This window comes from Caretta caretta, chromosome 6, assembly GCF_965140235.1.
Source record: "Caretta caretta isolate rCarCar2 chromosome 6, rCarCar1.hap1, whole genome shotgun sequence".
Classification (NCBI taxonomy): domain Eukaryota; kingdom Metazoa; phylum Chordata; order Testudines; family Cheloniidae; genus Caretta; species Caretta caretta.
Window position 1 is genome coordinate 8,330,171 of NC_134211.1, and position 11,456 is coordinate 8,341,626.

General features: G+C 52.3%; 1 protein-coding gene across 6 annotated transcripts; it reads right to left on the bottom strand.

The window, feature by feature from the left end:
* Positions 1–2,253: 2,253 nt before the first annotated feature.
* LOC125637874 (uncharacterized) lies at positions 2,254–11,364 on the bottom strand. Of its 6 annotated transcripts, none has more exons than XM_075130097.1 (6): positions 9,401–11,364; positions 9,056–9,224; positions 8,749–8,831; positions 8,230–8,356; positions 7,746–7,862; positions 2,254–7,015 (listed from the first exon to the last, which is right to left on the bottom strand). In XM_075130097.1, exons 2-6 carry the CDS (start codon positions 9,162–9,164, stop codon positions 5,604–5,606), a joined length of 1,848 nt encoding a protein of 615 aa, XP_074986198.1. In that variant the 5' UTR covers positions 9,165–9,224; positions 9,401–11,364; the 3' UTR covers positions 2,254–5,603. The 6 variants fall into 6 exon arrangements, with proteins under 6 accessions (XP_074986198.1, XP_074986201.1, XP_074986199.1 ...); XM_075130100.1 differs by having other exon boundaries at positions 2,254–7,012; positions 7,746–7,859; positions 9,317–11,364; XM_075130098.1 differs by having other exon boundaries at positions 7,746–7,859; positions 9,317–11,364.
* Positions 11,365–11,456: the final 92 nt, after the last annotated feature.

An 11,456-nucleotide genomic window follows, 5' to 3' on the forward strand; every position in this document is an offset into this window, starting at 1 on the left:
GTGACCAGGGGAATCTCGAGTAGGAGCAGAAAGCCACCTTTCATCTCAGCACTGCCCTCTCAGTGAAGAAGCATGTGGCAATCGTTGTGTGGAAGCTGGCGACTCCAGACTGCTACTGGTCAGTCGCGAATGAGTTTGGAGTCAGGAAGTCAACTGTTCGGGCAGCAGCTAATCGTGCTATGAAGGATTGTGACTCTTGGCAATGTGCATGAAATAGTGGATGGCTTTGCAGCAATGGGATTCCCTAACTGTGACGGGGCAATAGATGGCACACATATTCCAATTTTGGCCCTGGACCAACTTGTGACAGAGTACATCAACAGAAAGGGGGTACTTGTCTATGGTATTCCAGGTACTTGTGGATCATCGTGGGTGTTTCACTGCCATCAGTGTGGGGTGGTTCGGGAAGGTGCATGACACATAAATCTTCAGGAACACTGGCCTGTACAGAAAGCTGAAAGCAGGGATTTTCATTCCAGACCAGAAAAGTCCAGGAGAGGATGTTGACATGCCCATAGTGATCCTGGGAGACCCAATGTACTCCTTGCTCTCATGGTTCATGAAGCCTTACATGGGAAACCCAGATAGCAGCAAGGAGCACTTCAACAATAGGTTAAGCAGGTGCAGAATGACCGTAGAATGTGTCTTTGACAGATTAAAAGCATGCTGGCACTGACTTTACGACAGGTTAGACCTAAATGAAGAAAATATTCCCATGGTCATAGCAGCCTGCTGCGCACTCCATAATATTTGTGAGGCTAAGGGTGAAAAGTTTCCCCCCGGGGTGGAGCGTGGAGGTGGATCACCTGTCTTCTGAATTTGAGCAACCAGATACCAGGACTATTAGAGGGGCATTATGGGAGGCTATTCGAATCAGGGAGGCTTTGAGGCAACATTTTGTCAATGAGCACCAGTGATGTGTTTTTCTATACAGCACTCTGCCATGCTTTGTTAACTTGTCACCTTGCGTGAAAATTGTGATGATTCCTGACTGGGATTTGCAAGCAAATGATCAAATACTATGTATTATTACCAACAGCAACCACCACACGTAGGAGACAGATAAAGATTGGCTATCTTTCAGCGCATTAAATACCAATTAACAACACACAGAAAGCTTGGTGAGAAGGGAGATAAGAGTGCAGGGCAGTGTAGGGTGTCATAGCTGTGTGTAAGTCCAGCTATCATTTTGGAAGCTGCCTGAAGCAGTGGAGTGAACGGGGTATGGAGACGTTCCGGGAGATTGCAAGGAATGTGTGGGAAGAGCTTGGGAAAGGCATGGAAAGCTGTTCTGTATTGGCTGCGGAGCTGTGATGGACACTAATAACTCAGTTCTTTCCTCTACCACAGAAGCCTTGCTCCAGCTCTCTAACCCAGCTGAGCTCTTGCTGGCCTTCATAAAGACTAGCTGCTCTTCAGGCTAAACCAAAAACTTTGTTAAGGCAGAATGTAGGTTGTCCACTGCTGTCTTAGACCTTTCCAGAGTGTGGAGAGTGGCTAAACTTAACCCACCGAAAACCTGGAAAGAGTTAAGGTATATATACATCACCCCCGACACACACAATGCAACCTTAACTCTGCCCCCCTCAACTCTAGCTATAGCTACTGGGAATAAGTGATGCAAAGGTTAATAAACTCTCAGTGGGACTGGTGCATTCTCCATCTCTTCAAATCCAGATGGGACGCCTTTCTGGAAGATGCTTCAATCAAACACATTGAGCTCGTTACAGGGATAACTGGGTGGCATTAATGGCCTGTGCTATACAGGTCAGACTAGAATCTATACATTTTAAGCTGCTAGGCAACTAGTAGAAAAAGTGTCTGCCCTCCTTCACACCCCTAGCGTGAAATATCTACTTCATTATATGGTATAGACATATGGCTCTAGTGACAGCTCCAGACAGCATAGAGGTAATTATTAAAGAGCATTCTCAGATTTATCACAGAGAGCTATATTTTTATTTTTTCCCAGTCAGTGAGGCTCATAGGAACCTAGGAGAGGAAGGGACCTCCTGTGCCATTGACTCCAGTCCTCCACTAGCATAGACAAACCTGTCAAGTAATTCCATTCATAAATTTATCAAGCTCCATCTTCAAGCTCATCAGGATGTCTGCCCCCCCACTACTCCTACTGGGAGGAGTACTGCCCTACTGCCCAGAACCTGGACAAATTTCAAGGTAGTTGGATACAAAATCAAGACATCTGGAACAATCTGAGGACAAAAATACAAGCAAAAAAACCCAGGAAGATGATTTTTCTTTTTAAATTGACATCTTGTTTATTGAATTTTCCAGAATAAAAGTTATGCACAAATCAAAAAAACTTGCTGATGTGCTCTGTACACACAAGATTCCTCTTAAGTTAGTGGTGAGACTAAAATTAGAATGCACAAACTTGTACCAACGAGAGTGTCAAGAAATTACACATAACCAGTTAGGAGGGTCTTAGACAGTATGTATGGAGATGGGTCTAATATAAATTGGTTGGATAGGTAGGTGGGAATGGATGGATGTATGGATTAGATGCATAACTATATGAGGAGGAGGGGGCATCCATGGGAAATATGAAACCACCAGAACCAAAGCAAGCTAAGAAAAGACAGAATAGATCTTGGTCTGATTTCTAGTGGAGAGATCTCCAAATTTATTACTGAGTGTATTGCAATAGAGCTAACTGGTCCTAACTGAAATTACGGCCCCATTGTGCCAGGCACTGCATAGACTCCCAACCGAGCTTGGGGTCCCCACTGTGCTGTGGGATATTTTGCAGATCTCTCATGGGATATCTTGCAGATTGTAGATGACACCACAGGACTGGGAAATGTGCTGAAGAAGGAGAATGCCTAAGTCAGTGGTTTTCAACCTTTTTTCATTTGCAGACCCCTAAAAAATTTCGAATGGCTATGTGGGCCCCTTTCAAAATTCAGCCTGTGGTCCATGGACCCCTTCCACAGAAGTCTTAGACTGAAAGCTGACTGAACAGAATTCAACTATAAATGTTGCATGTGCTCAGCACAGCATTTGACACAGCGCAAGAAAGGGGGCTAAACTGTGTGCTTCTACGGTAACGACAACAATTCTCGGTTTCAACCTGTAGTATTCACATACTTTTGATTGATCATAAAAATGGAATGCCTTTTCTGGGATCTGAAACTTTATTTTCGTAGTCACCTTTCACAGACTCCTTAGCCATAGTCTACCAACCCCAGTGGGTCCACGGACCACAGGTTGAAAATCACTGGCCTAAGTGATCTTCTCTGAGATCCTTCCTGTCCCTGGCACAAAGGAAGACAAAAGATTCTGGAAGTGAACCCCTGGCTTGGTAAGTGGTGTAGGATGTAGGGCTTTGGTTTTGTAGAACATTTGCCCATCTTCTGTGGGGCAAGGGGGGCTGTATAGTTTGGATGGCCTCCACCTCAAAATACTTACTGGATGGGGGACTCTCTCCTAGGAAGCAATGACTGAAAAAGATTTGGGTGCTGTTGTGCATAATCAGCTGACCATGAGCTCCCAGTGTGATGTTGTGACCAAAAGGGCTAATGCGATCCTAGGATGCATGAACAGGGGAATCTCAAGGAGGAGTAAAGAGGTTATTTTACCTCTGTATTTGGCACTGGTGCGATCATTGCTGAAATCCTGTGTCCAGTTCTGGTGCTCACAATTCAAGAAGGGTATGGATAAATTGGAAAGAAGTCAGAGAAGAGCCACAAGAATGATTAAAGGATTAGAAAATCTGCTTTACAGTGACAAATTCAAGGAGCTCAAGCTATTTAGCTTAACAAGGAGAAGGTTAAGGGAAGGCACGATTACACGCCATAAGAACCTACTTGGGAAACAGAAATTTGATAATGGGCTCTTCAGTCTAGCAGACAAAGGTATAACATGATCCAACGGCAGGAATTTTAAGCTAGACAAATTCAGACTGGAAATAAGGCATAAATTTTGAAGAGTGAGAGGAATTAACCACTGGAACAATTTACCAAGGGTTGCAGTGGATTCTCCATCACTGGCAATTTTTAAATCAAGATTCAGAGTGGTAGCCGTGTTAGTCTGTATCAGCATAAACAACGAGGAGTCCTTGTGGCACCTTAGAGACTAACAAATTTATTTGGGCATAAGCTTTCGTGGGCTAAAACCCACTTCATCAGATACATGGAGTGGAAAATACAGTAGCAGGTATAAATATACAGTACATGAAAAGATGGGAGTTGCCTTACAAAGTGGAGGGGTCAGTGCTAACGAGACAATTCAATTAACAGTAGAATACCAAGAGAGGAAAAATCACTTTTGTAGTGGTAGTGAGAGTGGCCTATTTCAAACAGTTGACAAGAAGGTGTGAGTAACAGTAGGGGGAAATTAGTTTTTATAAAGATTGTATGTTTTTCGAAAAGCTCTGCTCTAGGAATTATTTTGAAGAAGCTCTCTGGCCTGTGTTACACGGGAGGTCAGACTAGATGATCACAGTGGTCCTTTCTGGCATTGGCATCAATGAATCGATAAATAAATGAGTTGTGCCAGGCCCTGCACAGACACACAGTGAGAGACAGTTCCTGCCCCAAAGAGCTCATCATCTGAATTTTGATTAGCCCCATTTTACACTTTGAGAACAGAGACTCAGAGAAATTAATAAGCTGAACTAAAGCCCATGGGAGTCTTCCCACTGACTTCAATGGGCTTTGGATCAGTCTGCGAACCCCTGACCTTGGCTCCAGGAGAGGGGAAGGAGCAGAGAAGGATGGCTAGATCTGGTGAGATCCTGGAGAGTGAAGAGATGGGGCCCGCATGGGATGGGCACAGACATTAGGGGACAGGCTGAGCCTGTGGGGGTTAATGATCCTTGCTGGGAGAGGAGTATGGGAGGGAGACGTGCCCCCAGAAAGAACGGGATTTCTGATAGATATGACTTAAAACGCCTCCTCCTGTTCCCCATGATGCCCAAATCCAGCCTCTCACCCTGCCCACCTGCATCAATAAAATTCAATAAAGATGAGTTAGAACCAATAAAGATGACCAAAAATGGTTAGTATCATTCTGGGGTGGATTAACAGGAGTGTCTTACGTAAGACACAGGAGGTAATTGTCCTGGTCTATTCGGCGCTGGTGAGGCCTTAGCTGGAGAACTGTGTCAAATCCTGGGCACCACAGAAAGATATGAATAAATTATAGAGTCCAGAGAACAGCAACAAAAATGATATAAGGTTTAGGAAACCTGACCTAGCAGAACTCTTAAAAAGCTGGGCACGTTTAGTCTAGAGCAAAGAAGGCTGTGGGGGGACCTGAGAACAGCCGTTAAATATGTCAAGGGTTGTTATCAAGAGGATGAAGATCAATTGTTCTCCCTGTCCACTGAAGGAAGGACACAAAGCAACGGCCTTTATCCGCAGCAAGGGAGATTTAGGTTAGATATTAGGGAAAACTTTCTAATTTTAAGGGTAGTTAACCTCTGCAATAGGCTCCCGAGAGAGATTGTGGAACCCCCGTCATTGGAGGTTTTTAAGAAAAAGGAGGGACAAACACCTGCCAGGGATAAGGTTACTTGGCCCTGTCTCAGCACAGGGGGCTGAAATTGATGACCTCTTGAGGTCTCTTCGAGTCCTACATTTCTATGATTCTATCACTGCGGCTTCTCTTTCAGCCTGGCTGGGTGCACTGTGTCCCCAGGGGCAGCCCTGCTGCCCCTCCTCCACATCCCCTGGCCGGATGAAGGGATCCCTGTACAGGCGGCTGGCAGTGGGCACGTCTGACAGGCCCCTCTCCTTGGCATGAGTCCTCTGGTGCTGGGCCAGAGCCGAGCCCTGAGAGAATCCCCTCCCACAGTGGGGGCAGACATAGGGCCGCTCCCCAGTGTGGATCCGAACGTGCTGTGTCAACGCCGAGCTCTGCTTGAAGCTCTTGCTGCACTGGGTGCAGCGGTAGGGCCGCTCGCCCGTGTGGGTGCGCTGGTGCCTCTTAAGGGCCGAGCGGTCCCCAAAGCCCTTCCCACAGTCCCCACAGCAGTGGGGGGTCTCGCCGGTGTGGGTCCGCTGGTGCTGGATCAGCGCCGAGCTCTGGCTGAAGCTCTTCCCGCACTGGGCGCAGCGGAAGGGCCGCTCCCCGGTGTGCAGCCGCCGGTGGGTGGTCAGCGCCGATCTCTGGCTGAAGCTCTTCCCACACTGGGGACAGGGGTAGGGTCTTTCGCCCCGGTGGGTGCGCTGATGTTGCAGCAGGGATGAGCGCTGGGTGAACCCTTTGCCACACTCCCCGCAGGCGTTGGGCCGCTCGCCGGTGTGGGTGCGCCGGTGCCCATTGAGGATGGAGCGCCGCATGAACCCCTTTCCGCACTGGGGGCAGATGTGGGGCTTCTCCCCGGTGTGCACCCGCCGGTGCTCCGTCAGCGACGAGCCGCGCCGGAAGCTCTTCCCGCACTCGGGGCACTTGTGGGCCCGCTCCCCGGTGTGCGCCACCAGATGCGCCACCAGGGCGGCGATCTCCCCGAAGCGCCGGCCGCACTCCGTGCACTTGTAGGGCAGCCCCCCCGTGTGGCCGCTCTGGTGCCGCAGCAGGTTGGTGCGGGTGCTGTAGGCCGCCCCGCAGTGAGCGCAGACGTAGGGCTTTAACCCGGCGTGGACGTGCCCGTGGCGGGTCAGGTGCTCCTTGTGGCGGAAGCTCTTCCCGCACTCGGCACATGGGTAAGGCCTGGCACCGGTGTGGATGCGCTGGTGGCGGAGGAGGTTGGAGCGGATGGCAAAGCTCCTCCCACAGTCAGGGCACTGGTAGGGCCTCTCGCCCGTGTGGGTGCGCTGGTGTTTGATGAACTCCGAGCTCTTCCCAAAGCTTTTCCCACAATCCCCGCAGATGATGGGCCCCTCTCTTGGCCGCGGGTGACCACTGGCCTTGGGTCTTTCCTGCTGAGACAGCTTCCCCTTCTGCCATCCCATGCCACCGGATGCCTCTCCCCACTCTGGGCTCTGGGACTTCCTGTGCAGCTCCACCCCTGCAGACCCTTCCTGCTGGGGGTTTTCCCTCCTGGCACCTGCTGGGAGAGAGAAAGAATCCAGCCAGGGTCTGACCATGTGCTTCCATATCTCCGCTGGGATCAGAAACAGGCTCATCTCACGGGAACCCCTCATTCAAGAAGCTGGACATTATCACAGCTCGGCAGAACCACGACGGTGACATGGATCTAATGGCTCACATAGCAAGTAGAGAGAGAGAGCATCCAGTAGTTCGCCTCAGCATTGATCAGTAGGGGGCGCTGTGCTGCAGGCAGTGGGGGAAGGAAAGGGGCTCAATAAGGGGCATTCTCTTCATGTAGTCAGTGCTGACCCCAATGCAGTGAAGAGAATGAGCCAAATCCCCAGCCCGTATATACTGGCTGTAATTCCACTGGAGTCAATGGGTCCAGATTCTCAGCTGGTATAAATTAGCATCACTGCATACACACCAATGCAGTAACACTCGTTTACATCAGCTGAGGATCTGGCCCTGCCTTGTTAGGGTCTAACATGTCTAGAGATACCAACCAGACCCTGTTCACCCATCCTTTGTCTCCCCTTCGCCCATCCTTTGTCGTTCAAGAGGGTAATCCCCTTGGGGCAGGCACCATGTCTATCTTTGTGTTTGTGCAGCACCTGGCTCAGTGGGGCTCAGATCCTGAACAGGGCCTGTGGGCGTTGCCATAGTAACTGAGACAGATCTGGGCGGGCGTTCCCAGCTTTTCCCTTCTCTCCCGGACAGTCTCCAAGCCGGTGTCGCTCATTCCCCACCTGTGCCGGCGTCTCTCATGATCTCCCTTTCCTGGGAGCCCGGGAGATCCGGCACCCTCGGCTCTTCCCCTCGCTCCATCCAGGAGATCGCAGCCGGGTCGGGGATGGGGACTCCTGCTGGCGGGGAAGGAAACAGGCGAGACGGCACGTGGTGAAATCTCATCCAAGGGCTCAGTACAGAGAACATGCCCTGCTTTTAACCCCGGCCCCGCTCTCTGTTGGGTAGAGCGCAGGATCCAAGCAGGGGGGGAATGTTCACAGGGACCCTTTGGAGCAATGAGACGCCTGGGGGCAGACGGGCTGTACCCCATAGGGGAGTCAGGGATTCCCAAGCACAGGTGAGCTGGATGCAGGCAGATGACAAAAATAAAACCCAGATCTAACCCCACATAGATAACTTATCTGATGGGCCGAAACCACCTTGGCCACCTCTGAACCACCCTGCCCACCACCTCCTGATCCTCAAGGGGCAGCGGCTCCTCACCCAGCGAGATCAGAGCCTGGTAATTCTCCTGCATGACGTCCCTGTAGAGCTGCCTCTGGCCTTCGTCCAGGAGCCCCCACTCTTCCTGGGAGAAAAACACGGCCACCTCCTCGAATGACACTGGCACCTGGAACCACAAGAGACCCAACAGTCCCATCTGACAGCAGCGGGAAGCAGGGATGAGGAAGGAGTGTCAGGGAGGGAGGGAGGGAGGAAGAGGGAGAGTGGGGCAGAAAGGGGATGGGATGATATTCACAAGGGAAAAAATTCTCCCTACTCCCAAAATAGGACTGAATCCCTCCCTTGCTGTAGCCAATGGGCTTGTGCAACAGATTTCAGTGCCTCAGAATCCAGCACCCTACTGCTGTTCAAAATAAAGTCGCAGACAGAGCGGGATTGGTGCCCAGAGGGCTTTTGAATGATCCCTCCAAGCCTCAGAGAGGAACCAGTTCATGTCCCGTAGGAAAGACGCTGAGCTCCATCCTTCGACAGCGAGGATGGGCTGACCACGCAGCTCACCTGGAAGCCGACCATGGGGGTTGATGACACGGACTCCTGCTCATCATCGCTCTCCTCGTCAGATATCTGGGGCAGAAGCTGATCTGGGAAGGGCCGGGGAGGGGAATGTAAAGAATGTATTATGTGGGGGTCCCAAGGCGGGTATCTCCCCCTTCAAGACAAACCCTTCTGCTCCCACGTGCTGGGGTCGTGCTGAGCCCCTGGCACCCACTCGCCCCTTGCAGGGCAGCCCCCTTGGCACAGGTCTTAGCCCTCCAGTGCCCCCTCAGCTGCTCTCCCACCCCATCCCGACCACCCTGCTCAGTACCCCTTTCCCGTCGCTCTCGGGGCTCCTGGGACGGCACACTCCAGGATCCTGAAAGTTCCTCCTGGGATACACACTTCAGTTGCAACAGCTGGAGGCTCGGGGAATCCATCTTGTCTGAGACCACTTCCTGCCCAGCTTCATTGAACTGCAACCAGGACTCGAGCAGAGCCTGGGAGAAAGAGATAACAGGGGAGCATTACGTGGAGGGGCACATGCATCCTAGCCACAAAGGACAAGCACAGCTGAGAGCTCAGGCCTCACCGTGGTGCAACCCTCAAGGCTTCTGGGGTTTCCAGGCTAAGAGCTCTGGCTTGGAGCTGCCATGGGCCCTGCAAACTCCCCCACCTCTGCTCCTCAATCCTGGCTGCTTCTTTCCAGCCTCCAGGCAGCGATTTCCTGCCTCTGCTGCTGTTTCTCTCCCTCCCCTGGAGCCACCTATGGCTGCTGCTCTCTGTGTTTCCCCAGCACCTGGTGCCCCCAGCTAACTGCCCAGCCAGCTGGGGTGATTCCCCTGGGCCCTGGCCTGAGGATGCTGCAGGGATGCACAAGAGTGACTCTGAGTCCAGGATGCAGGGGGCTGGACAGGAAGGTCCCAGTGCTATTACAGTCCCCGCTTCTCCACAGGCAGGTTTGGGAGATTGTTGGTTTTAACCCATTAACTTCCCAGATCGGAAAACACTGCTTTTCTGATGAGTGAGCCCATCCCTGCTGGCTCTGTGCACCACAGACCAGGCCCTCCAAGGTATTTAGGCTCCTAACTTCCAGTGATTTGGGGCACTGGTTGTAAGGGGGAGATTTCAACGGACGTTAGGAGGCTAAATATCTTTGAGGATCTGGGATATAGGCTCCCCCAGGGAAGCCTGCAACTCCACTGGGAATTGCCCTTCGTCAGCCCTCCCTGCCCAGTGGTGCTAGAACAGTTTTTGGAGTGGGGAGTGCTAAGCTGCACCCCTCTAACCCCTGTCCGTGCCCCTTACCGCCCCCTAGAGCTGGGGCCAGGAGCAGGGCCTTGGCTCTGGGACTAGGGCACGTGGAAGGGGTAAGACGGCGGAGGCTGGAGTGTGGAGTCCTGGCCATGAGGCCAGTCGCCGGAACCTCGCATGCGGGGCTGGTGGCCAGCAGCCTGTGGCCGGTGGCCAGGACCCTGGGGCCACCAGTGAAGCCCTCGGGCACAGGGCCAGGACCCCACGTGCAGGGCTGGAAGCGAAGCCCCCGGGCAGCAGTGGAGCCTGTAGCTGGAACCTCAGGGGGCAGAGGGGTGCAGGGCCAGCAGCAGGGACCCTGGGCGGCAGGGGCGCAAGGTGGGGATGCAAAACCTAGGGGTGCTGCAGCGCTCCCCGCAAGCCTACATCCCGCGCCTATGTCCCTCTATGGTCACACTGATGGATGCATGGGCTTCTTTGGGGGAATACAATTCTGCTTTCCATTGTTGGCCCACTAATGACCCCTGTCAGGTTAAACAGTGCGGGGTGCTCTCCCCTCTCAGCCAGTGCTGACCCCAATGTTGTACAGGGAGTGCTGGGCTGAGATGGTGCCTGGTTCGGTACCGATCACACATCTCTTCCGAAGGGCTGGGGCTTGAACTCTGGTGTCCCGGCTCAATCCACTCCTGGATGTTCCTAGTCACTTCCACACCCCCTCCCCATCCCACACAGCGTCACGGGGTACAGGAGTCTCTTCCCTTTCCCGCCTCACAGTTTGTGCAATAATTTGAGGTGAAAGATCAGCTATGGAGCCCAGCCATTGCAAAGCCCACCCCAATTCCCCTCAGCAGACTCTGGGGAGGACCTCAGGCCTGACGGGTCTGTGGCAGTTGCAAATAGCGGAAGGTTCAAACACGGGGGCCCGTGGTGTTGGAAATGGAGGGAAAAGGGCCTGGTGGGTGGGGAGGTGGCTGTGGCTGTTGGAAATGGCGGGAAATTCGCCTGGCGGGTGGGGAGGTGGCTGTTGGAAATGACAGGAAATGTGTATGCTGCGGCCAGGAAGGCTCCATGACAGCTGAAGGAAGCTCTATGCCAAGATCAGTAATCGGAAATCTCCAAGATCAGTAATCTCCTGCAGCTGTGGAGAAAGAGTCTCAGACATCACAGCGAAGAGAATCTATGTACTTTATAGGCAGGCGTACCGTGCCCTCCACAGATCTATTACGAAGATAATCCTTGTAGCCTCTCCAAGGCCATTCGTGACTCGGAGTACCGTGGAGGATGGCATTTTTATTTTCTTCCCCCCAACACCCTGTCTCCCCTGCCAGCACGTTGGCAATCGCCCCCCTCCATCTCCACAGTCAAATCTGCGCTCTGGTAACTGCTTTTTCGGTGTGTGTTTGTACAGCGCCGAGCACAGTGGGGTCCTGGTCCATGAGTGGGGTTCCTAGGGGCTACCACACTACAGAGAAGAGTTC